This window comes from Pongo abelii, chromosome 10, assembly GCF_028885655.2.
Source record: "Pongo abelii isolate AG06213 chromosome 10, NHGRI_mPonAbe1-v2.0_pri, whole genome shotgun sequence".
Lineage (NCBI taxonomy): Eukaryota > Metazoa > Chordata > Mammalia > Primates > Hominidae > Pongo > Pongo abelii.
Window position 1 is genome coordinate 108262472 of NC_071995.2, and position 23697 is coordinate 108286168.

A 23697-nucleotide genomic window follows, 5' to 3' on the forward strand; every position below is an offset into this window, starting at 1 on the left:
AGTTTATTCCAGTTAAATGGTCAGTCTCTCTTCTCTCCATCTCCCCTGAATATAATGTTGCTGATTCTAAACAGTGGCTCTCCAGTTGGTGACAATCGAAATCAGCTGGGAGCTCAAAACTCCTGACACCTAGGTCCTACCATGAAAATTCTGATGTAATTGGTCTGGGATGTGGACTAGGCAACAGAATTTTTAAAACTCCCTCAGGAGATTTTAAAGCCCACCAAGATTACTGCCCACTATTCTAAAAAGCACTGTACCCCTTATTTAAGCTACCATTAACTCCACGGTCTTGGCCCAGTGAATTCCTGACCTGACACATAAAAACAAACCAAAACACCATAAACCAAAGCCAGCCCCCACTTCACAGCTTCAGAGCCACAGGGAGGAAGCAACTGTATGCATGCATGAAAATACAAAAATCAGCTGAAGGTGGAAAATCAACGACTGGAAAGGAGGCTCAAGCAAGTACAGTAGGAAAAAACGCACCAAATCCCTGACCCCACGTTTTCTATATGCTTCTCTGTAGAAGTCTTGTGTGCCTGTGTGTGTGTGAAGGAAAACTGGATAGTCTTGGCAAACCTGGATTGCAATCCAGTTCCACCATTTCCTTCGTGAAATTCAAGCAATTTAACCCAAGTCTCAGTTTTCTAACTTGTAAAATGGAGTGTTAAAGCCATAATCTTCAAAACCCTCAGAGAATGAATGTTAAAGTATTTGGCACCTAGTCCTTTGTGTAGTTTCCTTTGGGCCTCTCAAACTTTGGGATCAGTGGTTCCCAACCCTGGCTACTAGAATCACCTGGGTGTGCTTAAAAAACATGATGCTAGGCCAGGCACAGTGGCTCACACCCATAATCCCAGCACTTTGGGAGGCTGAGGCGGGAGGATTGCTTGAGCCCAGGAATTCGAGACCAGCCTGAGCAACATAAGACCTAATCTCCACAAAAAAAATAAAAAAAATTAACCGGTCATGGTGGCACACACCTGTAGTCCCAGCTACTCGGGAGACTGCGGTGGGAGGATTGCTTGAGGCAGGGAAGGTGAGGCTTTAGTGAGCCAAGATCCCACCAGCGCACTCTCCAGCCTGGGCGACAGAGCAAGACCTTGTCTCAAAAAAAAAAAAACAAACAAACAAACTCACACACACCTGTGCTTGCCTGGGCTACACCCCAGATCAATTAATCAGTATCTCAGAGATGCGGAGGGGTGACTGATCAGTCACTAGTGTTTAAAAAGCTCTTTGGAGGATTGGGAGGTGGGACCAGGGCTTACTGCCACCTAGCTAAGGTGTTTAACCAGCTTTATCTAAGAGTTGCCAGGGATGTGAGGCAAAGCATCACCTCAGGGGATTCCTACAGCAAAGAAGTTTAAGAAACACTGTATTGAGGCTTGTTATAAAACCTTCCCAAACTGAGGGCATTTCTACAACTCAGAAAAGTCTGCTGTTACATTTCAACTAAACTAAGTCACATAATTGCAGCATTTTACATCCAAAATTTGCTTATAAGACAGCTACCGCCAATTTCAACTGTTCCACCAAATGACATTCTCTTCCTGTGTTTAATACACAAACTCCTGGTCTATTTCTCTCAATGTTCCAGTGAGAAAGATGTTTATCATCAACCCCACTTTTTAGGGGAGAAAACTAGGAATCACACCTATAAGAGCCCTCTGACTCCCAACTCCTATGCCCCTTTCATTGCACAGTCCAAATCAAGAAATCATTAGTCTAATCCCTTGCAGGGCTTGTTAAAACACATAGATGGGCTCCACCCCAAGAATGTCTGATTCAGTAGTCTGTGATAGGGCTTGAAATTTCAGCCATTTTGAATAAGTTACCAGGTGTTGCTGCTGGTGGGACAAGAGTTTGAGAACCACTGGTTTATGCTGCCTTCTTCCCCTCCGCTGGTCCTTATTTTGCACAAAATGGAGAAGACTAGTCAACGACAGATACAGGATAACTGATTTTTCTTCAGCAGCGTCACTGGGACTGATTTTCCCTTAAGACTGCACTTTCCAGGGACGTGACAAACAAGCAAGCAAGTAGAAAGAAGATCTGGGCCAATCTTTGGTCATCTCTACCCAGGGACAATGAGCTATTCAGGGAACAGACCCTTGAGGATCCCAAGCAGACAAACCCCACAGCTGAGAGACAGATCTTGAAACATCCTCCGCTCCTTAGGTGTGGTCACCTCTGGCCTCAATGGAAGTTAAAGATAGGTACCCAGGCGCCAGCTGAGGCACGGAACTCCGTGGCGCAGGTATCCTAACCTCAGGCCCCTGCCATTTCTCCCCAGAATTCCAAGCACTGAACACACATCAGCCTGCTGGGCTCCCTCGATTTCTTTCCCCCACTGGCCCGTGTGTTCAGACGCACCTGGGAGCCCCTTCCCCACTTCCTGGAAACCCAGCGACTCCAGCCACAATCTCCAAAACGCAAAACGCTCCCAAGGAATCCTACCTCACCTTCTCATAACCTGCCCATTCTCCTTCATAATTCTCCAAATCCTCATTTTCCACCCCCAAATGTCCGTTTTCAATTGACATCTTTGTTCTCCTCGCAATCACCAACTCACATCTCCAACCAGCACTCAGGACTCACTCGGAGACACCCCTTCCTCACGCACACACGTATCTACTCCGCAAGCCCAAATGTGCTTCCCGGGTTTCTAACTGCCAGGGAGCCTCCACACCGCCCCCCCCCCCAATTCTCCACCCAAAGCCCTTCCCCCCCCGCCTTTCCCCCAACCAATCCCCCAAATGCCTCTCCACTATCGCGACTGCCCCTCACCGCACCCCCTCCTCTCAGTCCCTTCTTATACTCTGCTGCTGCCCAGCTCCCTCGGCCGCCCTCAACCCCTAGTCGGTGGGCACCGCCCAACCTACCATGAAAAGTCGGAGGACGCAGGAGTCTCCAAACCCGGACGGAGAGAGGCAGGAAACACCCAGCTCACGCCAGCCGGGGGCAGAGGCGGGGCCGGAGCGATAACTTCCGCTATCCGCACCCCACTTCCGCCCCGCAGAGGGCAACGTCTTAAACCGTCCGTTGTGCGCTTAGGGGCCAGTTTTCTTTCCAGCCTCCCCGGCCGGAATGGGTTCCAGCTTTTCTCGGCTGGATAGGGCATTTATCCCACCTCCGCTATTTCAGCTGCCAGAGGGGAGGCAAGGTGTGGGGAAGTTTTCCTTCCCGGGCGAAAAAGCTCTGCGGAACTGTCATTTTCCGGAACTTGATGCTTGCTTCCTGGCGGGGTTCTGAAAGCGAACACCGCGGGGCAAGATGGTGGTTGTGCGTCGGCTGCTGCCCCGGGTCTGGCAGAACTCGGTTGTTTTGGGCTGAGACAGTGGCAGCTGCGGCCCCGACCCCGAGTGCGGGGACCTCCAGCGAATAAAGGTCGGCCTGCGGGTAGCGAGTGACAACTGGGTCGTCAGTTCTCCGAGTGGTGGGGCTGGGGACTTTGAGTGAGGTGGCTCTAGGGCACAGTCCCTGCCTGGCCAGGTCGGAGGAACAAGTGCTGGGATCTGGCTTGTGTGCTCCAGGGGCTCTCTCCGCGGCCCTTTCCATCTCTTTTCACTTTTGGGACGGTAGGCCTTTATAAACGGACTAACGCTGGGTGATTTGTTCCTGTGGTTGTTGATGCCGAGGAAAGACGCCGGGCCCCAGGACTCACCTAAACTGGAGTTCGAATACTGTTCGCTTGCTGTGTGACCTTGGGTGAGTTCCCTCACCTCTCTGAGCCTCAGTTTCCTTCTGTGTAAATGGAGTAATTAGCAGGTTTCACAGAGGGTGTGAATACGTTTTAGTACCGTGCCTGACACCTAGTTCTGAATAAAGAAAAACTTGGTCGTAATTTGACTCCAGCTTAGCCCCCACAGGCAATCTTGCACTCTCAACTTCTCTTTGTTTTGCCATTCTGTGAACGGGGGAGCCCTGGATCTTGTTTGTTTTACTTAGTAATAAATAACTGCTTTGGATATACATGGATTCAGATTCAAAAGCATCCACCTAGATAGGCTGTAGCTTTCAATAAATAATAGCTGTTACTATGAATAGTCTCTTTAAGTCCTGTTTCCTATTCTTTAAATAAAAATTAGATTATTGAGGCTGGCCACGGTGGCTCACGCCTGTAATCCTAGCACTTTGGGAGGCCGAGGTGGGAGGATCACCTGAGGTCAGAAGTTCAAGACCAGCGTGGCCAACATGGTGAAACCCCATCTCTACTAAAAATACAAAAATTAGCCGGGCGTGGTGGCGAGCGCCTTTAATCCCAGCTACTTGGGAGGCTGAAGCAGGAGAATCACTTGTACCTGGGAGGCGGAGGTTGCAGTGAGCAGAGTTCATACTGCTGCACTCCAGCCGGGGCAACAAAGTGAGACTCCATCTCAAAAAAACAAAAGATTATCGAGACCTGATAGAGCTGTTGAAAAGACAAGTTGGTTAAATATCTGTACAGTGTCTGATACACCGTCTGCCCAGAACAAATGGTGGTGGTCATTAAACCTGGTGGCCCAGCTTTTCTTACTGTACAGGGAAAATCCTCTTGGCTTAGTCAGCAGTTGGTATTTATGATGCTTCAGTTGAATCCTCCTTCTTAGTTATTACAGCCTTGACTCTGCCACGTACTAATGGTCTAGACTGGACTAGATGAGATCATGAATGATCTTCTCATAGGACTCCTGTCCTTATTAGATGAGATCACTTATAAAGGACTTGACACATAATGGGCACTCATTTACTTTTTTAAATGATCTTGGTTATCACCAGCCTCTTATTTTCTAATCTTTCTACCTATATGATTCTTGTTTCCCTAACTAGATTACAAGCTTCTTAAGGACAATACAATAAAGCTCACTTACATGCTACATGCTTTTAGATATCCCATATTAATATTTTCCCATTTAATCCTAATCACAATGTTGTGATGACTAAATTGAGGTACAAAAAGGATAAATGTTGCATTTAATCCTTTCAGCAACCCTAGGACATAGACACTATTATTACCCTCGATTTACACATAAGGAAACTGAGGCCTAGAGAGGATAAGTAACTTGGCCAAATGTCGGATAGAATGAGTACTAAAAAGAACCAAGGCCCGCTTTCTCTGATGCAAGACTTTTTCTGCTGCGCACAGCCTTTTCTTTGGTTCTCCATGGCATTTAGCAAAATAAGTACTTAATAAACACTTGATTGTGTGTTTTATTAATTGATGAACTATAGTATACACTGTGCAGGTGGAGAAGGTATATAGGAAAGGATGAGAAAAACTGTAAAGTGTAGGCTATTATATGGTATGAACAGAAATCAACCAATAACATTGCTGAAGGGATGATAATCTCAAGGAAGGGGATAAGAGTAATTTCTTATCCTGGGAGGCCCCCTGGGAGAAGTGAAAGTTTTAAGATCGTCTTACAGTACTTAGGTACAGTTTGCATGCAACTTTGTTTTTCTTCTGGGAAGAGGCTCCCTCTTCCCCTTCTAATTCCATGGACCCTCTGCCACTGAGGCAGTGTCTACATGTCATGGAGGGAGCATATCATTGTGCTCGTGGCTTGGGCCCTGCTCTTTTGCAGCCCTGAGGAGCTTGAATCTGTTACTCACTCTAAACAACAGGGCCAGGAGTTCATAGACCAAGGGACAGGACTGGTGAATCTTAGTGCACTTAAGATAGGAAAAAAGTTAATGGGTGAGAAATGTCAGACTGCCAGCATTATTTCCTACCCAGAGAACCTTAGTAACTGTCCAGGTGGGAGCCTCTGCTGAAGAGTTTTTTTTTTTTTTTAATCCTTTTGTCTATAAAAATAATACACCAGTTAGACTTACTGACTATACCCTCTACAATGTGCACTCAAGTACCTCCACAGGTACCTGATACACATCATCACATTTAGTCCTCATTATTAACCTCTAAGCCAATTAATAGATGATGATGGAAAAGACTCAGGGCCCAGTGCGGTGGCTCATACCTGTAATCCTAACATTTTGGGACCCCAAGGCAGGAGGATCTCTTGAGCCCAGGAGGTTGAGACCACCAACCTGGGCAACATAGCAAGACCCCACCTCTACAAAAAATTTAAAAACTAGCCAGATGTGGTGGTATGTACCTGTGGTCCCAGCTACTTGAGAAGCTGAGGTGGGAGAATCGCTTGATCCTGGGAGGTAGAAGCTGCAGTGAACCATGATTGCACCACTGCACTCCAGCTTGGATGACAGAGCGAGACCCTGCCTTAAAAAAAAAAAAAAAAGACTTAGACCTTCTCCCTATAATATGTGGCAGAGCTAGGGACTGGCTCCAACTCTGTGTGACTCCCAAAGCCCGTGTGCCCCTCACTGTGCAGTGCTGCTTCACCATGTGCATGCTGTGGAAAATTTAGAAAATACAGACCAATTAAGAAAAATTTCCCCCAATTTCAGTACCTCAAAACAGCCACTGGTAACATGTTGGTATAGTTCATGCTAGTTTTGTATCTGTGTGTGTGTGCATTTTTCTTTAGGCAATTGGGATCTTATTGGTCCACAGGCAGCCCTTTATTCACTTCTAAGGCATAAACGTTTTTCCATTATCATTAAAAATTTCAAACACGCTGAGGCAGGAAAATGGCGTGAACCCAGGAGGCAGAGCTTGCAGTGAGCCAACATCGCGCCACTGCACTCCAGCCTGGGCGACAGAGCGAGACTCCGTCTCAAAAAAAAAAAAAATATGTCAAACATGGCCAGGCACAGTGGCTCACACCTGTAATCCCAACTGAGATAGGGTATGATGGCACACACCTGTAATCCCAGCTACTTGGGAGGCTGAAGCAGGAGAATCGCTTGAACCTGGGAGCAGAAGTTGTAGTGAGCTGAAATTATGCTGCTGCACTTCAACCTCAGCGACAGAGTGAGACTATCTCAAAAAAAAAAAAAAAAAAGGAAAATGTCAAATATAATTTTCAATAGCTCTTTAACATTCCATGACCTCTAAGTTATTTTGCTTCCATCACAGCTTTAATTCAACAACAACTTTGGGATTTATTTTCAACATATTCCCTTTAAACTGTGAGGATTGAAGAGATACAGTATAAAATTTAGATGAGACATTAAATAAAGAGGACCCAGTGGTGTTTTTAAAAAACCATTGGCATTGTAGTTATTACTTTTACTCAGTGAGGAAGATGTATGATACCACACCTATAAAATTTAACCCTAAGTCTGGATTTTTTTCTTCTGCTTCTGCCAGAAAAAATAACAAGCTTTTCTGAAGTGAGAAGCTGTTCTCAGCCACGAGTCCTGTGCAAGATCACTAATGATTACCTGGCATTTCTGCGACACAGGCAGGTCCTCAGGTGAGATCTCCAGACTTTACTGTTGGGGCAGGAAGCGTAAATGATTCAGAAGATGGCTACCGTTTCTCTCCAAGCCTTTTATAAGTTGGTGCAAAAGTAATTACGACTTAGTGTTTTTTTAAAAAGGTTGAAAACCACAATTACTTTTGTACCAACCTAATACCTTCCCTCCTGTGGTCAAGTGGGCTCTGTTAGTTTGTTTCAAGGATTACTGATGATGTTTGACAGATCACTGTTGAGAAGGGGTCACAGAGGTCCCTTGATATGTTCATGTGGTGGGAGGCTAGCACCAACTTTTTTTTGGTTATAAAAGAGTATTATTTTATTGTCCTTATTAATACTAATAATAGAGCACACTTATTAAATGCCTTTCAATAACACGTAATTCATTTAATACCTCTAGGAGATAATACTGTTAAGTCCAATATTTATTTTAATAATTTTTAAATTTCTTTGTATGGATGTAGGGGGTACAGGTTTCTTATATGCGTATGTTGTGTAATGGTGGAGTCTGGGCTTTTAGTGCACCCATCATCTGAATGGTGAACATTGTACCAATAAATAATTGTTCAATCCTTACCCCTGTCCCATCTCCCACCTTTTGGAGTCTCCATTATCTTATTCCACTCTGTTTGTCCATGTGAGCCCATTGTTTTGCTCCCACTTCTAAGTGAGGTCATGCAGTATTTGCCTTTCAGTTTCAGAGTTATTTCACTTAGGATAGATGGCCCCTAGTTCTAGCCATCCAACTTTTTACTCTGGATGATATTTTCATGTGGGTGACTGGTAGATTGTTTTCTGGAAGTCTAGATTTCTGAATAATTCATTTCAGTGTTTTTAACTGGGCTGATTGTGCATTTTGTATAGAATGGCAACATCATCAAGCATCTAAAGAAATCATCTCAATATGGGAGCCTCCGTGGGTCACTGCTGTGTGCTTTAGGCTGCTAGCAAAAGCTGTTCCTTTAGGAAAAAACAGTTACTGGTGATTTAGATAAAAACTTAGTATATAATTTAGAGCTGCTCTTCAGAAAAGCACCCGTTAGTGGACAGGACCAGTTCTGCAGTAAAGTCTTCACTGGTCCTTGGCAGGATGGTAATTGTAAGGACAATGGAATAAGCTATACATAAAACCAAATATCTTCAATGTAATGGACTGTCTTGCATTCTGAAGTATGTACCTTTTGCTTTGTTAATGTTGAAATGGCCCTTTCTTTTTTGTGTGCTGTCAAAAAGTATGCACTGGTAAATATTTCTTTAGTGAATGGATGAATACAATGATGATGACAGCAAATAATCATGTTTGATTTTTCCCTCAAGTCTTTACTTGGCAAAATAAAAGCTGACTTCTCAGTTTTGGTTTCCCAAATACTGTGGACTACTCCAGAAAATTCAAATATCTGGGAATCTTTGACCTATAGGATACCTGGTTTGAATTAGAGCTTTATGGGTGGGACTGATCCATTCTTTGTTCGTAAAGCTGGGCCTGCCCTTATCCTATGCCAGGTGCTGTGCTCTTTCCCTTAAGAAGATGTGATTATTTAATATAGGATGTAGCATCCCTGGTCTTGGTGAGTTGCATGAAAGAGCCTATAGGAGGTTGGGACTTGTGCCAGAGAGCTGTTAGCACTTTGGAGGGTGTTGACAGGTCCTGAGTATCTCTGCTGCCCAGGTCCCTGCCCACCCTCTGCTCTTGAGCCCCTTTCTATGTGTGTTTTTCACACAACAATCTACAACACCTGCTTGCCCATTTTCCTTGCAGGGTTTGTGCAAGTTTGCAAACATGTTCACCCTGTCTCAGACCTCGAGAGCATGGTTCATCGATAGAGCCCGTCAGGCACGAGAAGAAAGGCTTGTGCAGAAGGAGCGGGAGCGGGCAGCTGTCGTGATCCAGGCCCATGTCCGGAGTTTTCTCTGTCGGAGTCGACTGCAGAGAGATATCAGGTAAGGGCTAGGATCTCCCTAGCACATGATTCTCTGGCTCCCAATTAATAGCAGATAAATGAGTTTTTTCTCATAAAGTGCTTGAAAAGCCTTCCAGGTGCTACAAGCTGTTAATTTAAAATGTCTTTTTTTGCCCTTTCCTTTCTAGGAGAGAGATTGATGACTTTTTTAAAGCACATGACCCTGAGTCCACTAAAAGAAGTGCACTTTGTATTTTTAAGATTGCCAGGAAACTGCTGTTCTTATTCAGAATCAAAGAGGATAATGAGGTAAAATGATAATAGCAAACATGTATAATACTTCCATATGTCAGATCTTTTTTAATTATTGATATTAACTCAGTTCTATAGCAGCTTTATGAGGTAATTACTGTCACCCTCACATCCTGTCCCTTTTGTTTTCTTGGGACCTGTTTTGGAGGGATTTTGCCCAATGCTTTTAGGAATCTTTTCACATTGACCATTATAAGCACAAGTTGAACTCAGATGCATGCAAGAGTCAGGAAGTTTAGGTAAATGAGTAAAAAAAAAACATATATGAGATAAAACATAATACAAAATACAAATCATATTAAACAGTAACTGACAGGCAGCAGTGGTGAGGACATCAAAGGGAGTAGCAGGGTCTGTGGCCTGCCCCATCCATGGGGAGCAGCTACTACACACCTCGGTGGTGGACTCATACTCTGATTTTTTTTTTGAGACGAAGTCTCGCTCTGTTGCCAGGCTGGTGTGCAGTGGCACGATCTCGGCTCATTGCCAGTCTTCACCTCCCGGGTTCAAGCAATTCTCCGGCCTCAGCCTCCCTAGTAGCTGGAACTATAGGCGCGTGCCACCACGCCCAGCTAATTTTTGTATTTTTAGTAGAAATGGGGTTTCACCATGTTGGCCAGGATGCTCTCGATCTCTTAACCTTGTGATCCACCTGCCTCAGCCTCCCAGAGTGCTGGGGTTACAGGCGTGAGCCACTGTACCCAGCCTCTGATTTTTTTTTTTTTTTTTAAAGAGATGCCAAAGATCTGAGTCTTTATGCTCAATGTTCGTTCATTCATTCTTTCATTTTCTGAGACAGGGTCTCACTGTCGCCCAGGCTGGAGTGCAGTAGCACTATCACAGCTCACTATAGTCTTGACCTCCCAAGTCTCAAACGATTCTTCTACCTCAACCTCCTGAGTAGCTGGGACTGCAGATGTGTGCCACCACGCACAGCAAATTTTTGTATTTTTTGTAGAGATAGAGTTTTACCATATTGCCCAGGCTTGTCTCAAACTCCTGGGCTCAAGTGATCCACCTGCCTCAGCCTCCCAAAGTGCTGGGATTACAGGCGTGAGCCACCATCAATGTTCTAATTTGTAAATCTTGGCAATTTGAAATTTTTTAAATATCCTACAAATCATACAAAAGGTGCCAGTTTGCACCTTAGGGATTAGAATGATCAGCCTGAAAAATGTAATCCCAGAAAAGCAGCTAGTTATCTGTAATAGTACTAACAATGCCACTGAGGCATGTCTCCATGTTACCAGCTGTTAAGCATTCGCTATTGCTAAGCTTCACATTGTGCCAACCCTCTCTAGGCACTGGGCCCTTGGGAGGAAACAGGACGGGCAAGATCTCTATGCTCATGGAGCTCATAGCCCAGCAAGAGAGGGAGGACTATGCAGGCAGTGAACACATGATTACGTAGATGAGGACAGATAAGCTGGAGGAGGTGAACCTTATCTTACAGAGAAGGAAACTGCAGCTCAGGGTGGTAGGGCAGCCCGCCCAATATCACATGGTTTAAGGGTGGATCCAGGATTGGTATAGCCAAAATGGAACCTGTTTTCTAGTTTCCACTTTTCTTCCTTTTGCATTACAGGATAAAAGTGGTGATACAGCAGCCTTTGGCTACTGTCTGTGAGGCAAAAGTCAGTATCCATGGTGCTTAAGAAATGGTAAACTGGAGAGCACAGTTGAGGAGACAGCAGTAGGCCTGCAGGAATCCAAGTCCAGTTTGCCAGATTGATATTGTTTTTTGAAAGAAGCCTCAATTTGGATTTTTATGTGAAGTATACCAGTTTCTAAAACATTTCTATAGGGTTCCTCCAGCTCTTGGGCCACCAGTTGGAGAACCCTTTAGTCTTTATGATCTTCAGTGTCCTCATCTGTAGGAAGGAACTGCATGTGATTATGTGTGAATCACCTGGCATAATACTTGCACGTGCCAGGTACCTGCCGAAGGCTTGTTTTCTTTGTTTTCACTTTTCGATGGGTTGTGGGAATGTATAACCCCCAGTATGTCTCTTTGCAGAGATTTGAGAAGTTGTGTCGCAGCATCCTGAGCAGCATGGATGCTGAGAATGAGCCTAAGGTAAGTGGACGGGAGCCGCAGTGTTTCCCACAAGCTCTTAAGGGCCAGCCTACTGGGCTCTGAAAGTTCCTGTTGAATGTTAGGACCAATTCATACACAAATGCAAATAAGTAGTGGATGGAAAACATTACCAAAGTACAAATGATTCCTTACTTTCTTCATGATCCAAGTAGCTACGTTCTGCTTTTGCCACAACACAGGATAGTAAATTTTCTTACTAGGCTATTTTGTCTTTGGGTTTAGTGTTAAAATAAGTCCTGTTTACAGCTTATTCGTCCATTCAGGTCCACTGCTTTATCTGGCAGTGGACCTAACTAATAGATCCAGTTCCAACAGTTAGAGCATATGTGATATGATCTCTATAACAGCCCATGACATTCCTCTTTTTCCCTCCTATAGGTGTGGTATGTGTCCCTGGCTTGTTCTAAGGACCTCACCCTCCTTTGGATTAAACAGATCAAGAACATTCTGTGGTACTGCTGTGATTTTCTCAAGCAGCTCAAGGTAAAAAAAAAAAAAAAAAAAAAAAAGGCAAAACCAGAAACAGTAAATATGTCATTTTCACCTGTAGATTTTAGTCTGTATTTTCAGAGTCCCTATCAACCAGAGTTGCTAGTTGAGCCACTGTTCTGGAAGAGAGGAATTTTGATGCTGTTATCAATATGAGCCCTCCTCTGGTGTGTGTTGGACCCTTAACCCGCTTGCCACGCCACAGCCTCCATGCCAGGGAATCCGTCACTTTCCTTCCCGTTCATTTAATGTAATCGGTACTTTATGATCTACATTATTATATTAGTCAGGCCTCTTGTTAAAAGTACAGAAGCCCAGTGTGAGCACAGCTAGTATCACCTACCGGTTAAGCAAGGAAGAGAACGTTGTGCTCTAGAATATATTCAGTAACGTGGCAGCTGGGGTGAGGAGAGCCAGGGGGTTCTGGATTCTCTCTCTCATTCTTTTCTCTCATCCCTGCTCCCTTTTGGGGTCACCTCGTCCTTCCCTGCTGTAATGACGGCAACCAGCAGTTTTGACTTTATATTCTTACTCTGTCTTGACTAAAGGGAGGAGAGGCCTCCCGACCAGTTCAAAAATCCAGGTTTCTTGCAGGTCCAGTGGAATCCTGGGTTCGTCCCTGAACCAGTCACAGTGGCAAGAGGAATGGGGTACTGCCTCTAGCCCAGCCTGGTCCTGTGTTCCCCTACCCCCTTCAGTGTTCTGAAAAGGATGGACGGGGTGTGAGCAGACATATACAGGAGCTTCTTCCACTTTGCATATAGGGAGAGAGAGGTTTCAGGGCCAGATGCTTGGCAAGGACAGAGATAGCAGCTCAGTAATGGAACGAAAGTCCCCGGACCGCCCCCCGCCCCGGTAATAATCCATTCCCAGCCATCCCTCTTTGGGTGCTCAGGAATGGCTCTTGCCACACCTGGCTTGTCAGGTGAGGCATGGCTCAGGGCAGGGTTTCCACACTATGTTCCTCGGAGCCCTGGGAGTCCACCAGAATGCCTTAGGGCCAAGTGGGCAGGTTATTTCCCTGCCTGCATGCGAGCCAGGCAGATCCTTGTTTATCTGCTCTCTGTGTTTACATTCCAAAACAGATTGCTCTTTTGAGGAGAGGCTCTTCTATTTTGGACAAACAAAAAAAGTTTATGCAAAGCAACAGACGTCAGGAGAAAAAGGGCCCTGACTCTGGAGCCAGGAATATGTGAAATTGAGTCCTGATTCTGCTGTTCATTTCCCACGTGGCCTTGAACAAGCTGCTTCCCCTCTCTTACTGTCGATGAGCTTAGAGGTTTGAACTCAGTGGTCTCCAAGGTTGTCTCCGAGATCCCTTCCAGGGGGACCTGCTATAGGGTCTGTGGGCCTAGAAAGCAGTCAGGCCTTTTGCTTGACTTACACTTGGTGAAACAATGAACTGTCATCAAAATTAGAACAGCAGCCAACATTACATGGAGTTATCTATGTGCCAGACACTGTTCTTAGTGCATCGTACGCATTAATCCATTTACTTCTCACAACAACCCTATGAGGAAAGCAGTGTTACTATTTCTGGTCAACAGATGAGGAAACTGAGGCACAGAGAGGTTAAGAAACTTGCCTAAGCTCACACAGCTAGTAAGTGGTAAAGTCAGAAGGCTGAGCCCAGAGTCCCAGTCATGCTCAATTGCATTTCTGCTGTGTTGCTGCAGAGTTCAGACAGACAGGCAGGCACATGTACATACAGTAAGCCAGCCCTGGTCATCTTGTTTTCTAGGGATTCTCAATTCTCCACTCCCAAGAATACATGATTCCACGGTCAGGCACTAGAGTGCCAAATTCCCTGTTATTTAACTCCTGGAGTGGTCATTGCCCAAGAGAAAAAGAATTAAGACTGACTTATAATCCTGACTCTGATTCCAGGCTGAGTGCCCGTAGAGCAGTTGTAAAGTGAACACTTCACTGTCTGGAATCAGAGGATGTGTGTCTTAATCTTGCTGTGTTTATTGTTTCCAGCCTGAAATCCTGCAGGACTCCCGACTCATCACCCTGTACCTCACGATGCTTGTCACCTTCACGGACACTTCAACGTGGAAAATTCTTCGGGGAAAAGGTCTGTGGGACTTGCTTCAAAATGTTGTCTAACCAACATTTCCATAGAGAGCTCGGGGACCTTTTTTCCTTTGTAAGAAGCATTTTTGCCACAAGCCTCAGGGAAGGCCCTGAGACGATACAAATGAGGATGGCCCTTGGTGCTGAACATCAGACTGCATCGCAGTATCCAGAATCCATTCAGCATTGTGTGTTGTACTCGACCCTTCTTTGAATTTACATTTAAAGGCGTGGTTCTTCTGATTTTAATTTTTATAATTCCCACAGTGCCTTAGCCTCCAAGTGATAACATTCACTTAAGCGTTGTCATTTTACTTGGAAAATCATTAGGTTGTGAATAATTCTATTTTGCCCATAAAATTTGCATTATAAACTGCTTCCTTCCCTGGTAAGTGTCGTTAGCCCCATGTGTTTCATGTGGTCATTTCATTCATCTGTTCAACAAGTAGCCCATACATGCCAGATGCCGCTAGGCGCTGAAGACAGAGATAAGCAAAACAGGAAGGGGCATTGCCCTCCAGGGACTTTAGGTGCTTCCTTCCTCACAGAACTTAAAGTCCGATGAGGAAAACAGGCATTAAATAGATGTCGCTAATAGATATAAAATGACAATAATGTGGTAAGTGTTTGGAAGGAAGCATGAAAGAGAAATGAGAGTGTCCAGTAGGGTGGGGAGGCCTTGCTTGGTCTGGGGCTCTAGCTTTCCTGAAGAAGTGGTGTGTAAGCTGAGAGCTGGAGAGAGCTACGATTCACAGAGTGAAGAGCGGGGATGAAACGGAAAGCAGGGGAAACTGTATGCAAGGCTCCAGGTCAGCAGGGAGGGTTTATTTCAGTCATGACCCTGGCCTCTTGAGGGGAACCCAAAAATTGTTGAGTTGTGGGCTCTGCCGGGAAGCTCATGTCCCATTGAGGAGAGTAGGCATCCCCCTGGCGAAGACAGTGCCAGGCCCTAGGAGGGAATTAGAAAAGGTGCTACAGGAGCTCAGAGGCCAGAGATGTCACTTCTGGCTAGGGGTGTGAGAGGACCCATCACTCAAGAGGTGACACTTGAGCCAGGCCTTCCAGGAGAGACAGAGTTCCAGATACGCATTGCCTCCCTGTACTCTGGCACCAGGCCTAAGGGAAAAGGGAGGCAAGCCAGGGGGTATCTCATTTCTTAGGGCCTCGGATGTGGGACACAATTTCCTGTCCCACATAAACAGGTCACATTATGACAAGAGACTTTTTTGTTCTCACTGTTTTCTTTCTTTAGGTGAAAGTCTTCGACCAGCGATGAACCACGTTTGTGCAAATATAATGGGACATCTCAACCAGCATGGATTTTATTCTGTGCTGCAGGTCTGTGACTCCTGCCCCCCAATGTGCGACTTCTCCACTCTCCAACACCTGCACTTGGATTTTTACATTTGCGTTCAGCATACCTGGTGCCCTCCTCAGAAACACTTTTCATAGGAAGAGCTTGATGCCTGCTGTCCTCTTCTTCCTTCCCCTGCCGTGTCTCACTTGTGGGTCAGGTAAAGGGAGGGCAGTAGTGCTGGGATCCCTTGAATGCTCCACATTTTTGGCTGCAAGGGTAATCCAGTCTTTTGACATTTAAACTCTGGAAGGAGACCTCAGGGCTTGTTCCCTCAGATTCCTTCTTGGTTGATGTCTAGAATCGTATTTCTAGCTCTGTGTCCTCAAACAGCCCTCTCCACTTTGTACCTTGTTGTGCCAGATCATACCTCTAGGGAATTGTTAAGAAAGCCTGATTGCTGTTTAAAGGTACTATGGAATTCTTGAGTTTGAGCAGTAATGTTGACTTTGCCCTTCCTTCTCCCTAGTGCTGTGATGGGCTGTTTCCTGATTTGGTTTCATATGCTTCTCACAACAACCCTGTGAGGTGGTCTGTTGGCAGAAGCTGGTATGACTGGCAGTTGTCTCACTAGAGGAACCTTCTACTTCACACCGTAATTAAACGGTTTCTAAAATAATATGGTGTCTTTAAATTTTAAGTCTGGCATTATTTTTATTAGCTGTTTTTTTAACTTTATTATTAAAGAATTTCTAACCATAATATTTGGAGAAAGAGTGGTAGAGTTAACCTCGTTACCCAATACTTTCTTCCCTTTCCTTTTATAAAAACACTGCATACGGTTTTTGGGGGGTTTTTTTTGTTGTTGTTTTTTTAAGAGACAGGGTTGCTCTGTCACCCAGGCTGGCCTCAAGGAATCCTCCTGCCTCAGCCTCCTGAGCTGGGACTGTAGGCACAAGCCACCATGCCTGGCTCACAATACAGTTTTTTTATCTGAAGCACTCAGTTTACTTTTTTGCTTTTTTATGTACAAATGAATATAAAGTTGGTATTATCCTCTGACCAATTAAAACATTCTTTTCAGATATTGTTAACCCGTGGCCTGGCAAGACCCCGTCCTTGTCTATCCAAAGGCACTTTAACAGCAGCCTTTTCTCTAGCGTTACGGTGAGTAAGAAACCATAGCTGAGGTGTTGGCATGTTCTTGAATGCTTCCTCCTCTTGGTTTTTCTTTCTCTCGTTACTGGTATTAGGTATAGACTTGCCCACTTTGTCAGAATTTACAGGAAGCATTGTTCTTAATGAAAGTGAGCACTTTTGTGACTGCTCAAACTTTTTCTTAATCTTCAGTCTTGAATATTTCTTAATCTTCAGCCCTGAATATTATTGCAGTGTGATCTTTGGAAACTATTCAAAATGAATTTCTTTTATCTAAAAGAGGCCAAGATGCAATCATTTTTCCTTTTGAAGTTTTAATTGACAAAACAAAAAACCTAGGAGCCAGAAGAAGCCCAGCAAAGGGCAGGGTGAGAGGATTAAGGAAATAATGCGAACACGCATGTAAAATGTTAGAATTTGGAGGACCAGAGAAGAGGTGATATTTGCCTTCACTTAGTTTGGAGATGTCAAGTACTGAAGAAGCTAAGTAATTCCTTATGGAAATTATGCCTGCAATTCTGAGAATTGCCAGATGTAAAACACTGTGCTTATTCATAGGTCCAGAACATGTTTAAACTGTCGAGGGGAACACTAGCTTGGGGAGATGTTAATAAAAGATCCTGGAAGGAAGAGTGTCATGGTGGAACCAGCTTGGTGAAAGCTGCCTGCTCTGCCCTCATCTGTGGATCTACAGTACACTTTCATGCTGAGAGCTCTGAGAAGTCCTGCTATGCTAGCAGGACCCCGTGGGCTTATTTAACCCGGGGTTGGCCCAAACATATCTGAGCATGGAATACCCCTGCCTTGTTTTTTGGATGCCATTGATATCCCATGAAATCATTTTCCATGGAAAACCTATTTGGAAAATGATGGGCTAGAGCATGGGTTGGCCAAATTTTCTGGAAAGAGCCGGATAAATATTTTCAACTCTATGGGCCATACAGCCTCTGTCACAACCACTCTGCCACTGCATCTTGAAAGCAGCCGTAGATTGTACATACACAAATGAGCATGACTGTGTTCCAGTACAACTTTATTTACAAGAATAGGCCATAGTTTATAAACACCTGGTCTAGACTGTGCTTTCCACTAACCACTAGCCACAGGGGGCTGTTTAAATGAAAATTCATTTAAGTTAAATAAAATGAAGAATTCACTTCCTCAGTTGCATTAGCCACATTTCAAATGCTCAGCAGCCACATGTAACTAGTGGCAATTGTGTGGGACAGCACAAATATAGAAAACTTCCAGCATCACAGAAAGTTCTGTTGGACAAGGCTGACCTAGAGCAGGTCTGTCTGATGGATATATAGTTAGAGCCACATTTAAAAAGCCAAAAGAGGCCAGGCACGGTGGCCCATGCCTGTAATCCCAGCACTTTGGGAGACCGAGGTGGGCAGATCATTTTGAGCTCAGGAGTTCAAGACCAGCCTGGGCAACATGGCCAAACATTGTCTCTACAAAAAATACAAACATTAGCTGGGCATGGTGGCATGTGCCTGTGGTTCCAGCTACTCAGGAGTCTGAGGTGGGAGGATCACTGGAGCCAGGGAAGTCAAGGCTACAGCGAGCCATGATTGAGCTTCTCCAGCCTGGATGACAGAGTAATACCTGGTCTCAAAAAAAAAAAAGTCAAAATAAAAGGGAAATTTAGTATAATGATATGTTTTTATTTAAACTAATATATCCAAAATGTTATTTTTACATGTAACCAATATTTTTAAATTATTTTAATTAAAATTAAATAATGTGTTACATTTTTCTCTTCATGCCAAGTCTTCAAAACTGGTATGTACTTAGAGCGCGTCTGAGTTTGGACCAGCCACATTTTTAAGTGCTCAGTAGCCACATATAGCCAGTGGCTGCCATATTAGACCACATGCCTCTAGAGGCTAGACCCTCACACAGAAGAACAGGATGTAACCGGTTATGCTATCATTAGTTACGGAAGTATAACTAATTATCTAATGAACAATTGCACCTTCATTTCATACTTTTAGAGAAGTTACGTGAGTTGTATTTGATGAGCCCTAATATCTAGGTACAAACAGGTTTTCCCAGAAGCCTAAGAAACAGATTCACTGCAACTGTCCCTACCCGAGTCACTTTGTGGGGCAGCTCATTCCAGCAGCATTGCCCACTGTCCTCTGGCAGACACAGTGAAGGTCAGCACACTGAGGCCTGAACTCTCAAGCTCAGGAGCAGCTCTGCCTCCCCCTCCACCTCCAGAGACACAAGCTCTAGGAGCACCTCACCTTTCTTTCCTGTCCAGCATCCCTCCCCTGTCCCGGTGTGGTTGTAATTCACATATGATTCACCAGCATGCTCACATCCAGTCATTCCACCACACTTAAATTCTCCTTTAAGAATATAACCAGCACCCATCCTTGCAGTTTTTCTTCTCTGTATGTATTAGATTCCACTGAATCACTTATGAAGGCCAGGCTACTCTAAAGCCTTTTTCCCAAATAGTACTTTTCCCCTCTGAATGTTTGTATATAATTGAACACAATCAGGACCTTTTAAAATAAGATATCAGTGGTTTCATCATATAGGAATATAGTGAAAGTCTATAAAATCATCAGTGGTGTGCCAAGACGTGATCACTAAATCCTGAAATATGAATAGCTAACATTCATGGGCCACACACTGTTCTAAAACTTTTACATTCGTTAACTGACTCCTCACCACATTCTCTTATCTCCATTTTATTTATTTGAGACAAGGTCATGCTTTGCCATCAAGGGTGGAGTGCAGTGGCATGATCAGAGCTCACTGCAGCCTCAAACTCCCAGGCTCAAGCCATCCTCCCACCTCAGCCTTCCATGTAGCTAGGACTACAGGCACATGCCCAGCTAATTTTTTTATTTTTAAAATTTTTGTAGAGACAGGGTCTCACTATATTGCCCAGGCCGGTCTCAAACTCCTGGCCTCAAGTGATCCTCATGCGTCAGCCTCTCAAAAAGTGCTGGGATTATAGGAGTGAGCCAGCACACCTGGCTTTTCTCCATTTTACAGACAAGGAAGCTAAGGCCCAGAGAAGTTAAACTGTTTGCTTTTGGTCACACAGCAGGGAGTGGCCAGGCCAGAAATTAAACCCAGGCTATTTAACTCCAGAGCTCATACTCTTTCTTCTTATTCTTTGTACTTGCCTCACATATTGGACACATTTTTGTATTCTAAGAATAATATATATTTTTTTTAGTAAATAGCACTTGAGAACCTTCCCAAACTTGCCCTGTTCCTCACACTGCCATGGCATTGATTATCTGGACCCCTAGTTTGCCCAGGCACTCAGTCATGTACCCACTAGCTGTGGCTTCTGTTTTTCCCCATATGCCTGCCCAGCTCTCTGGTTGTACTCTGAGCTCTCTGTTAGCAGGGACTGTGCGTCAGTCATACCTCTTTTGTTTATCCTTCTCCCCAACCCCCCACCATGTCTAGCCCTGTTAAACATTCAAGTAAGCAGTGCACTTATAGACTTTGTCACCCGGGGTACTTAAATGCAACAGCTACAGGTGGGCTAAAGAAAGATTCTGTTGACCTCATGCTGGGGAAATCGGTAATAAGAAATTGAGGGAGTTGTAGGAGTGTTTGCAGTGTGTGTGGTTTTTTGAGTCTGGCCTCATGCAGACTCAAAAGATCACACCCCTCCAAACACTGAGGCAGCCCTGCAGTCCTATAATGCTTCCACTGATATGTTGCTCCCAGTCTGTCAGGCCAAGTTACTTAGGGATATGGCCCAGAATGGAATCCATAGGTTTCTGTGAGAACCCCTAGAGAATGTCACAGCCCCTTGTGCTGTTATAACGATGCGGTCCTTTCCTTGCAAATGTGAAGTGACTGGTTGTAGGTTTAGCAGCATTCTCTGTGGTTTGCTTTTCTTCTGTTTAGGGAATTGTGCTCTTCTGTTTTAAACTTCTTTCTAACCTGCAGAAAATAACATGGTTCTCTTTTCGTGTGCCCCACTCAGATCACAGAGGTTAGCTCAGTTGGTTAGCCTTACCTAGACAAGTGGTGAACATAAGTACTGATATTTTCAGCATTTCAGCCTCATAAAACATCCTTGTCCCAAAAATGGACTCTTGAAAATGAAAGTACATAGTGTGAATTCTGAGAGCCTAAATACCACTAACACCTCTGCTCATTGCTATTGGAGCACATTAGCTAGAAGAAACCTTTTTTTTCCCTCTGTAAGTTGTTGTCTTACCTTTTTTTCTGCATGACCTGTGAGTAATTTTTTAAAATAACTTTATTGAAGTCTAATTCACATCTCATACACTTTATTCATTTAAAGCATACCATTCCCTGGCATTTAGTATGTTCACAGAGTTGTGCAACCATCACCTGCTGAGACCAGCTTGGTCGGGGAGACCCTAACCCAGCAGCGCTAGAGGAATTAAAGACACACACACAGAACTATAGACGTGTGGAGTAGGAAATCAGGGGTCTCACAGCCTTCAGAGCTGACAGCCTCTAACAGAGATTTACCCACATATTTATTGACAGCAAGCCAGTGATAAGCATTGTTTCTATAGATTATAGATTAACTGAAAGTATTCCTTATGGGGAAACAAAGGGATGGGCGAAAATAAAGGGATGGGCTCTGGCTAGTTATCTGCAGCAGGAGCAAGTCCTTAAGGCACAGATTGCTCATGCTATTGTTTGTGGTTTAAGAACGCCTTTAAGCAGTTTTCTGCCCTGGGTGGGCCAGGTGTTCTTTGCCCTCATTCCGGTAAACCTACAACCTTCGGGCCGTGGGCATCATGGCCATCACGAACATGTCACAGTGCTGCAGAGATTTTGTTTATGGCCAGTTTTGGGGCCAGTTTATGGCCAGATTTTGGTTGCCTATTCCCAAAAATCACCACAATCTAATTCCATAACATTTTGTCACCCTAAAAAGATACCTAATACCCATTAGCAGTCACTCCCTTTTCCCCTCTCCCCAGAACCCCTGGCAACAGCTAATCTACTTTCTGTCTCTTTGGATTTGCCTGTTCTGGACATCTCACATAAATGGAATCACATCATATGTGGTCTTTTGCTACTGGCTTTTTTCACTTTGCATAATATAATCAGAGTTCATCCATGTTGTAGCATGGATCAGTACTTCATGCATTTTATGACCAAATAATATTCCATTATATAGATATACCACATTTGAGTTGTTTCTACTTTTTGGCTATTATAAATAGTGCTGCTGTGAACATTTGTGTACAAGTTTTTGTGTAGACATATGTTTTCATTTCTCTTGGGCATATTCCTGGGAGTAGACTTCCCTGGGTCATGTGGTAACTCCATGCTTAACCTTTTGAAGAATTGCCAAATTATTTTCCAGAGTGCCTGCGCTATTTTACATTCCCAGGAGTGGTGTTGTGTGAGGGAGGGCTCCAGTTTCTCCACATCCTTGCCAACACTTGTTATCTGTCTTTTATTTAGCCATCCCCGTGGGTATACAGGGGTATCTCACTGTTGTTTTGATTTACAATTCCCTGGTAGTTAGTGATGTTGAACATCTTTTCATGTGCTCATTAACCATTTGTATATCTTCTTTGGAGAAATGTATGTTTAGATCCTTCGTCTACTTTTTAATTGGATGTTTCATCTTTTATGAGAGTTGTGAGTTCTTTATAGGCTCTAGATACAAGTCCCTTTTCAGACAAGTGATCTGCAGGTGTTTCCTTCTGTTCCATGGGTTGTCTTTTCACTTTCTTGATAGTGTCTTTTGAATCACAAAAGTTTTAAACTTTGAAGAAGCATAACTTACCTGTTTTTTTCTTTTGACTCTTGTGCTTTTAGTGTGATAACCTCAGAAATCATTGCCTAACCTGAAATCTCAAAGCTTTACTCCTGTGTTTTCTTCTAAGAATTTTATGGTTTTAGTTATAAAACTAGCATTTAGGTCTGTGGCTTATTTCATTATTTTTTATATATGGTGTGGGATGAGGATCATTATTTTATCTAATAGTATTTATCTTTTTTGGATTATGGAAGAAATACATGCTTATTGTAGAAAACCTAGATAAAGCAGAAAAACATAAAAAAGAAAAAAATTCTCATGATTCTACAACCAGAGATACATTGTTAACTTTATCTGTCCTCAATCTTTTAAAAATGTATCTATACTTGTGTTTGTATTTTGAAACATTATACAATATATATACTTATATATAGTATATATACTATAGGTATACTATATATGTATATATTGTGTATCTATAGTGTAAATATACTTTTAAATAAACTGCTTAACTGAATTGTGAGTTATTGGTGAGTTATCACAGAGTGAACACACCTGGGTAAGCACTACACAATAGAGAAATTGATTATACCAGCACTCCAAAACCCCCCTTTTTTCCCTCCCTCCCCATCACAGACTCCTTCCTCTTCCATGTATATAGTTTTTCATCTTGCCTTTTTTTAAAGTTCATTATAGCATGAACATTTTCTCATGTCAGTAAAATTTCAAAACTGGTTTTTCATAGCTGCACAGTATGGCATCAGCAACTGTACCATCACTGACTTGTCCATTTCCCTAGTGTGTGTCCCCAGTCTCAGCCTTCAGTTTTCTCAGAAATCCCATGCAGAATAATTTCTAGGAATTTGAGCATGTTGGTGGGGTTGTGCTTTTGTTCTGGATGCACATGGAGACCTGTCTGAATGAGCGGATCTATCTGTGTCTAGCCCTGTGATTGCTGCACAGTTCTCAGACAATCTGATTCGGCCATTCCTCATCCACATCATGTCTGTGCCTGCTCTGGTGACTCATCTCAGCACAGTGACCCCTGAGGTAAGCTGGCTCTGTGAGTTCCCTGCTAAAACCCAATTGTGTTTTTGCTTTTCTTCTTAGACATTAGAAAGTAAAATGACTTCTCTGCTTATTTCCACACCTCCCTTTAATTGTTCTTTGGGACCAGTGGCCGTGATAGACACACTTGTGTTAGTAGCCCAAAGAAGTGGGTTCTCGTCTGTCCATTTTCTTCTTGGTGTTTGCTGGCACATCCCGCATAACCACAGGTGATCTGCAAGTGATCAAGTTCA

The 23697-nt window shown here is 43.9% G+C and overlaps 2 protein-coding genes across 20 annotated transcripts in view; one reads left to right on the forward strand and one right to left on the reverse strand.

Moving 5' to 3' along the window:
* The window catches only part of KCTD10 (potassium channel tetramerization domain containing 10), a 32072-nt gene extending 28949 nt beyond the window's left edge, over window positions 1-3123 (reverse strand). For 6 of the 11 annotated variants that reach the window (XR_008512382.2, XR_010135826.1, XM_054528192.2 and 3 more), the window contains exon 1: window positions 2889-3123. Coding sequence is in view for 7 of the 11 variants with exons in the window: in XM_054528192.2 (XP_054384167.1) it covers window positions 2889-2891 (3 nt within the window). In the remaining 4 variants the exon portion in view is untranslated. Of the gene's footprint in view, window positions 1-2468; window positions 2640-2888 lie in introns of those variants that run through there. The other 5 variants (XR_008512381.2, XR_002917107.3, XM_054528190.2 and 2 more) reach the window with 3 other exon arrangements.
* Window positions 3034-23697, forward strand: part of UBE3B (ubiquitin protein ligase E3B) — a 59048-nt gene continuing 38384 nt past the window's right edge. For 2 of the 9 annotated variants that reach the window (XM_063712247.1, XM_054528189.2), the window contains exons 1-10: window positions 3269-3393; window positions 7217-7322; window positions 9085-9266; window positions 9415-9535; window positions 11556-11615; window positions 12015-12119; window positions 14106-14202; window positions 15454-15539; window positions 16580-16662; window positions 23341-23446. In XM_063712247.1, the coding sequence (XP_063568317.1) occupies window positions 9106-9266; window positions 9415-9535; window positions 11556-11615; window positions 12015-12119; window positions 14106-14202; window positions 15454-15539; window positions 16580-16662; window positions 23341-23446 (819 nt within the window). In that variant the 5' untranslated portion in view covers window positions 3269-3393; window positions 7217-7322; window positions 9085-9105. Of the gene's footprint in view, window positions 3715-7216; window positions 7323-9084; window positions 9267-9414; window positions 9536-11555; window positions 11616-12014; window positions 12120-14105; window positions 14203-15453; window positions 15540-16579; window positions 16663-23340; window positions 23447-23697 lie in introns of all 9 variants that reach the window. The other 7 variants (XM_009248223.3, XM_063712248.1, XM_002823722.6 and 4 more) reach the window with 6 other exon arrangements.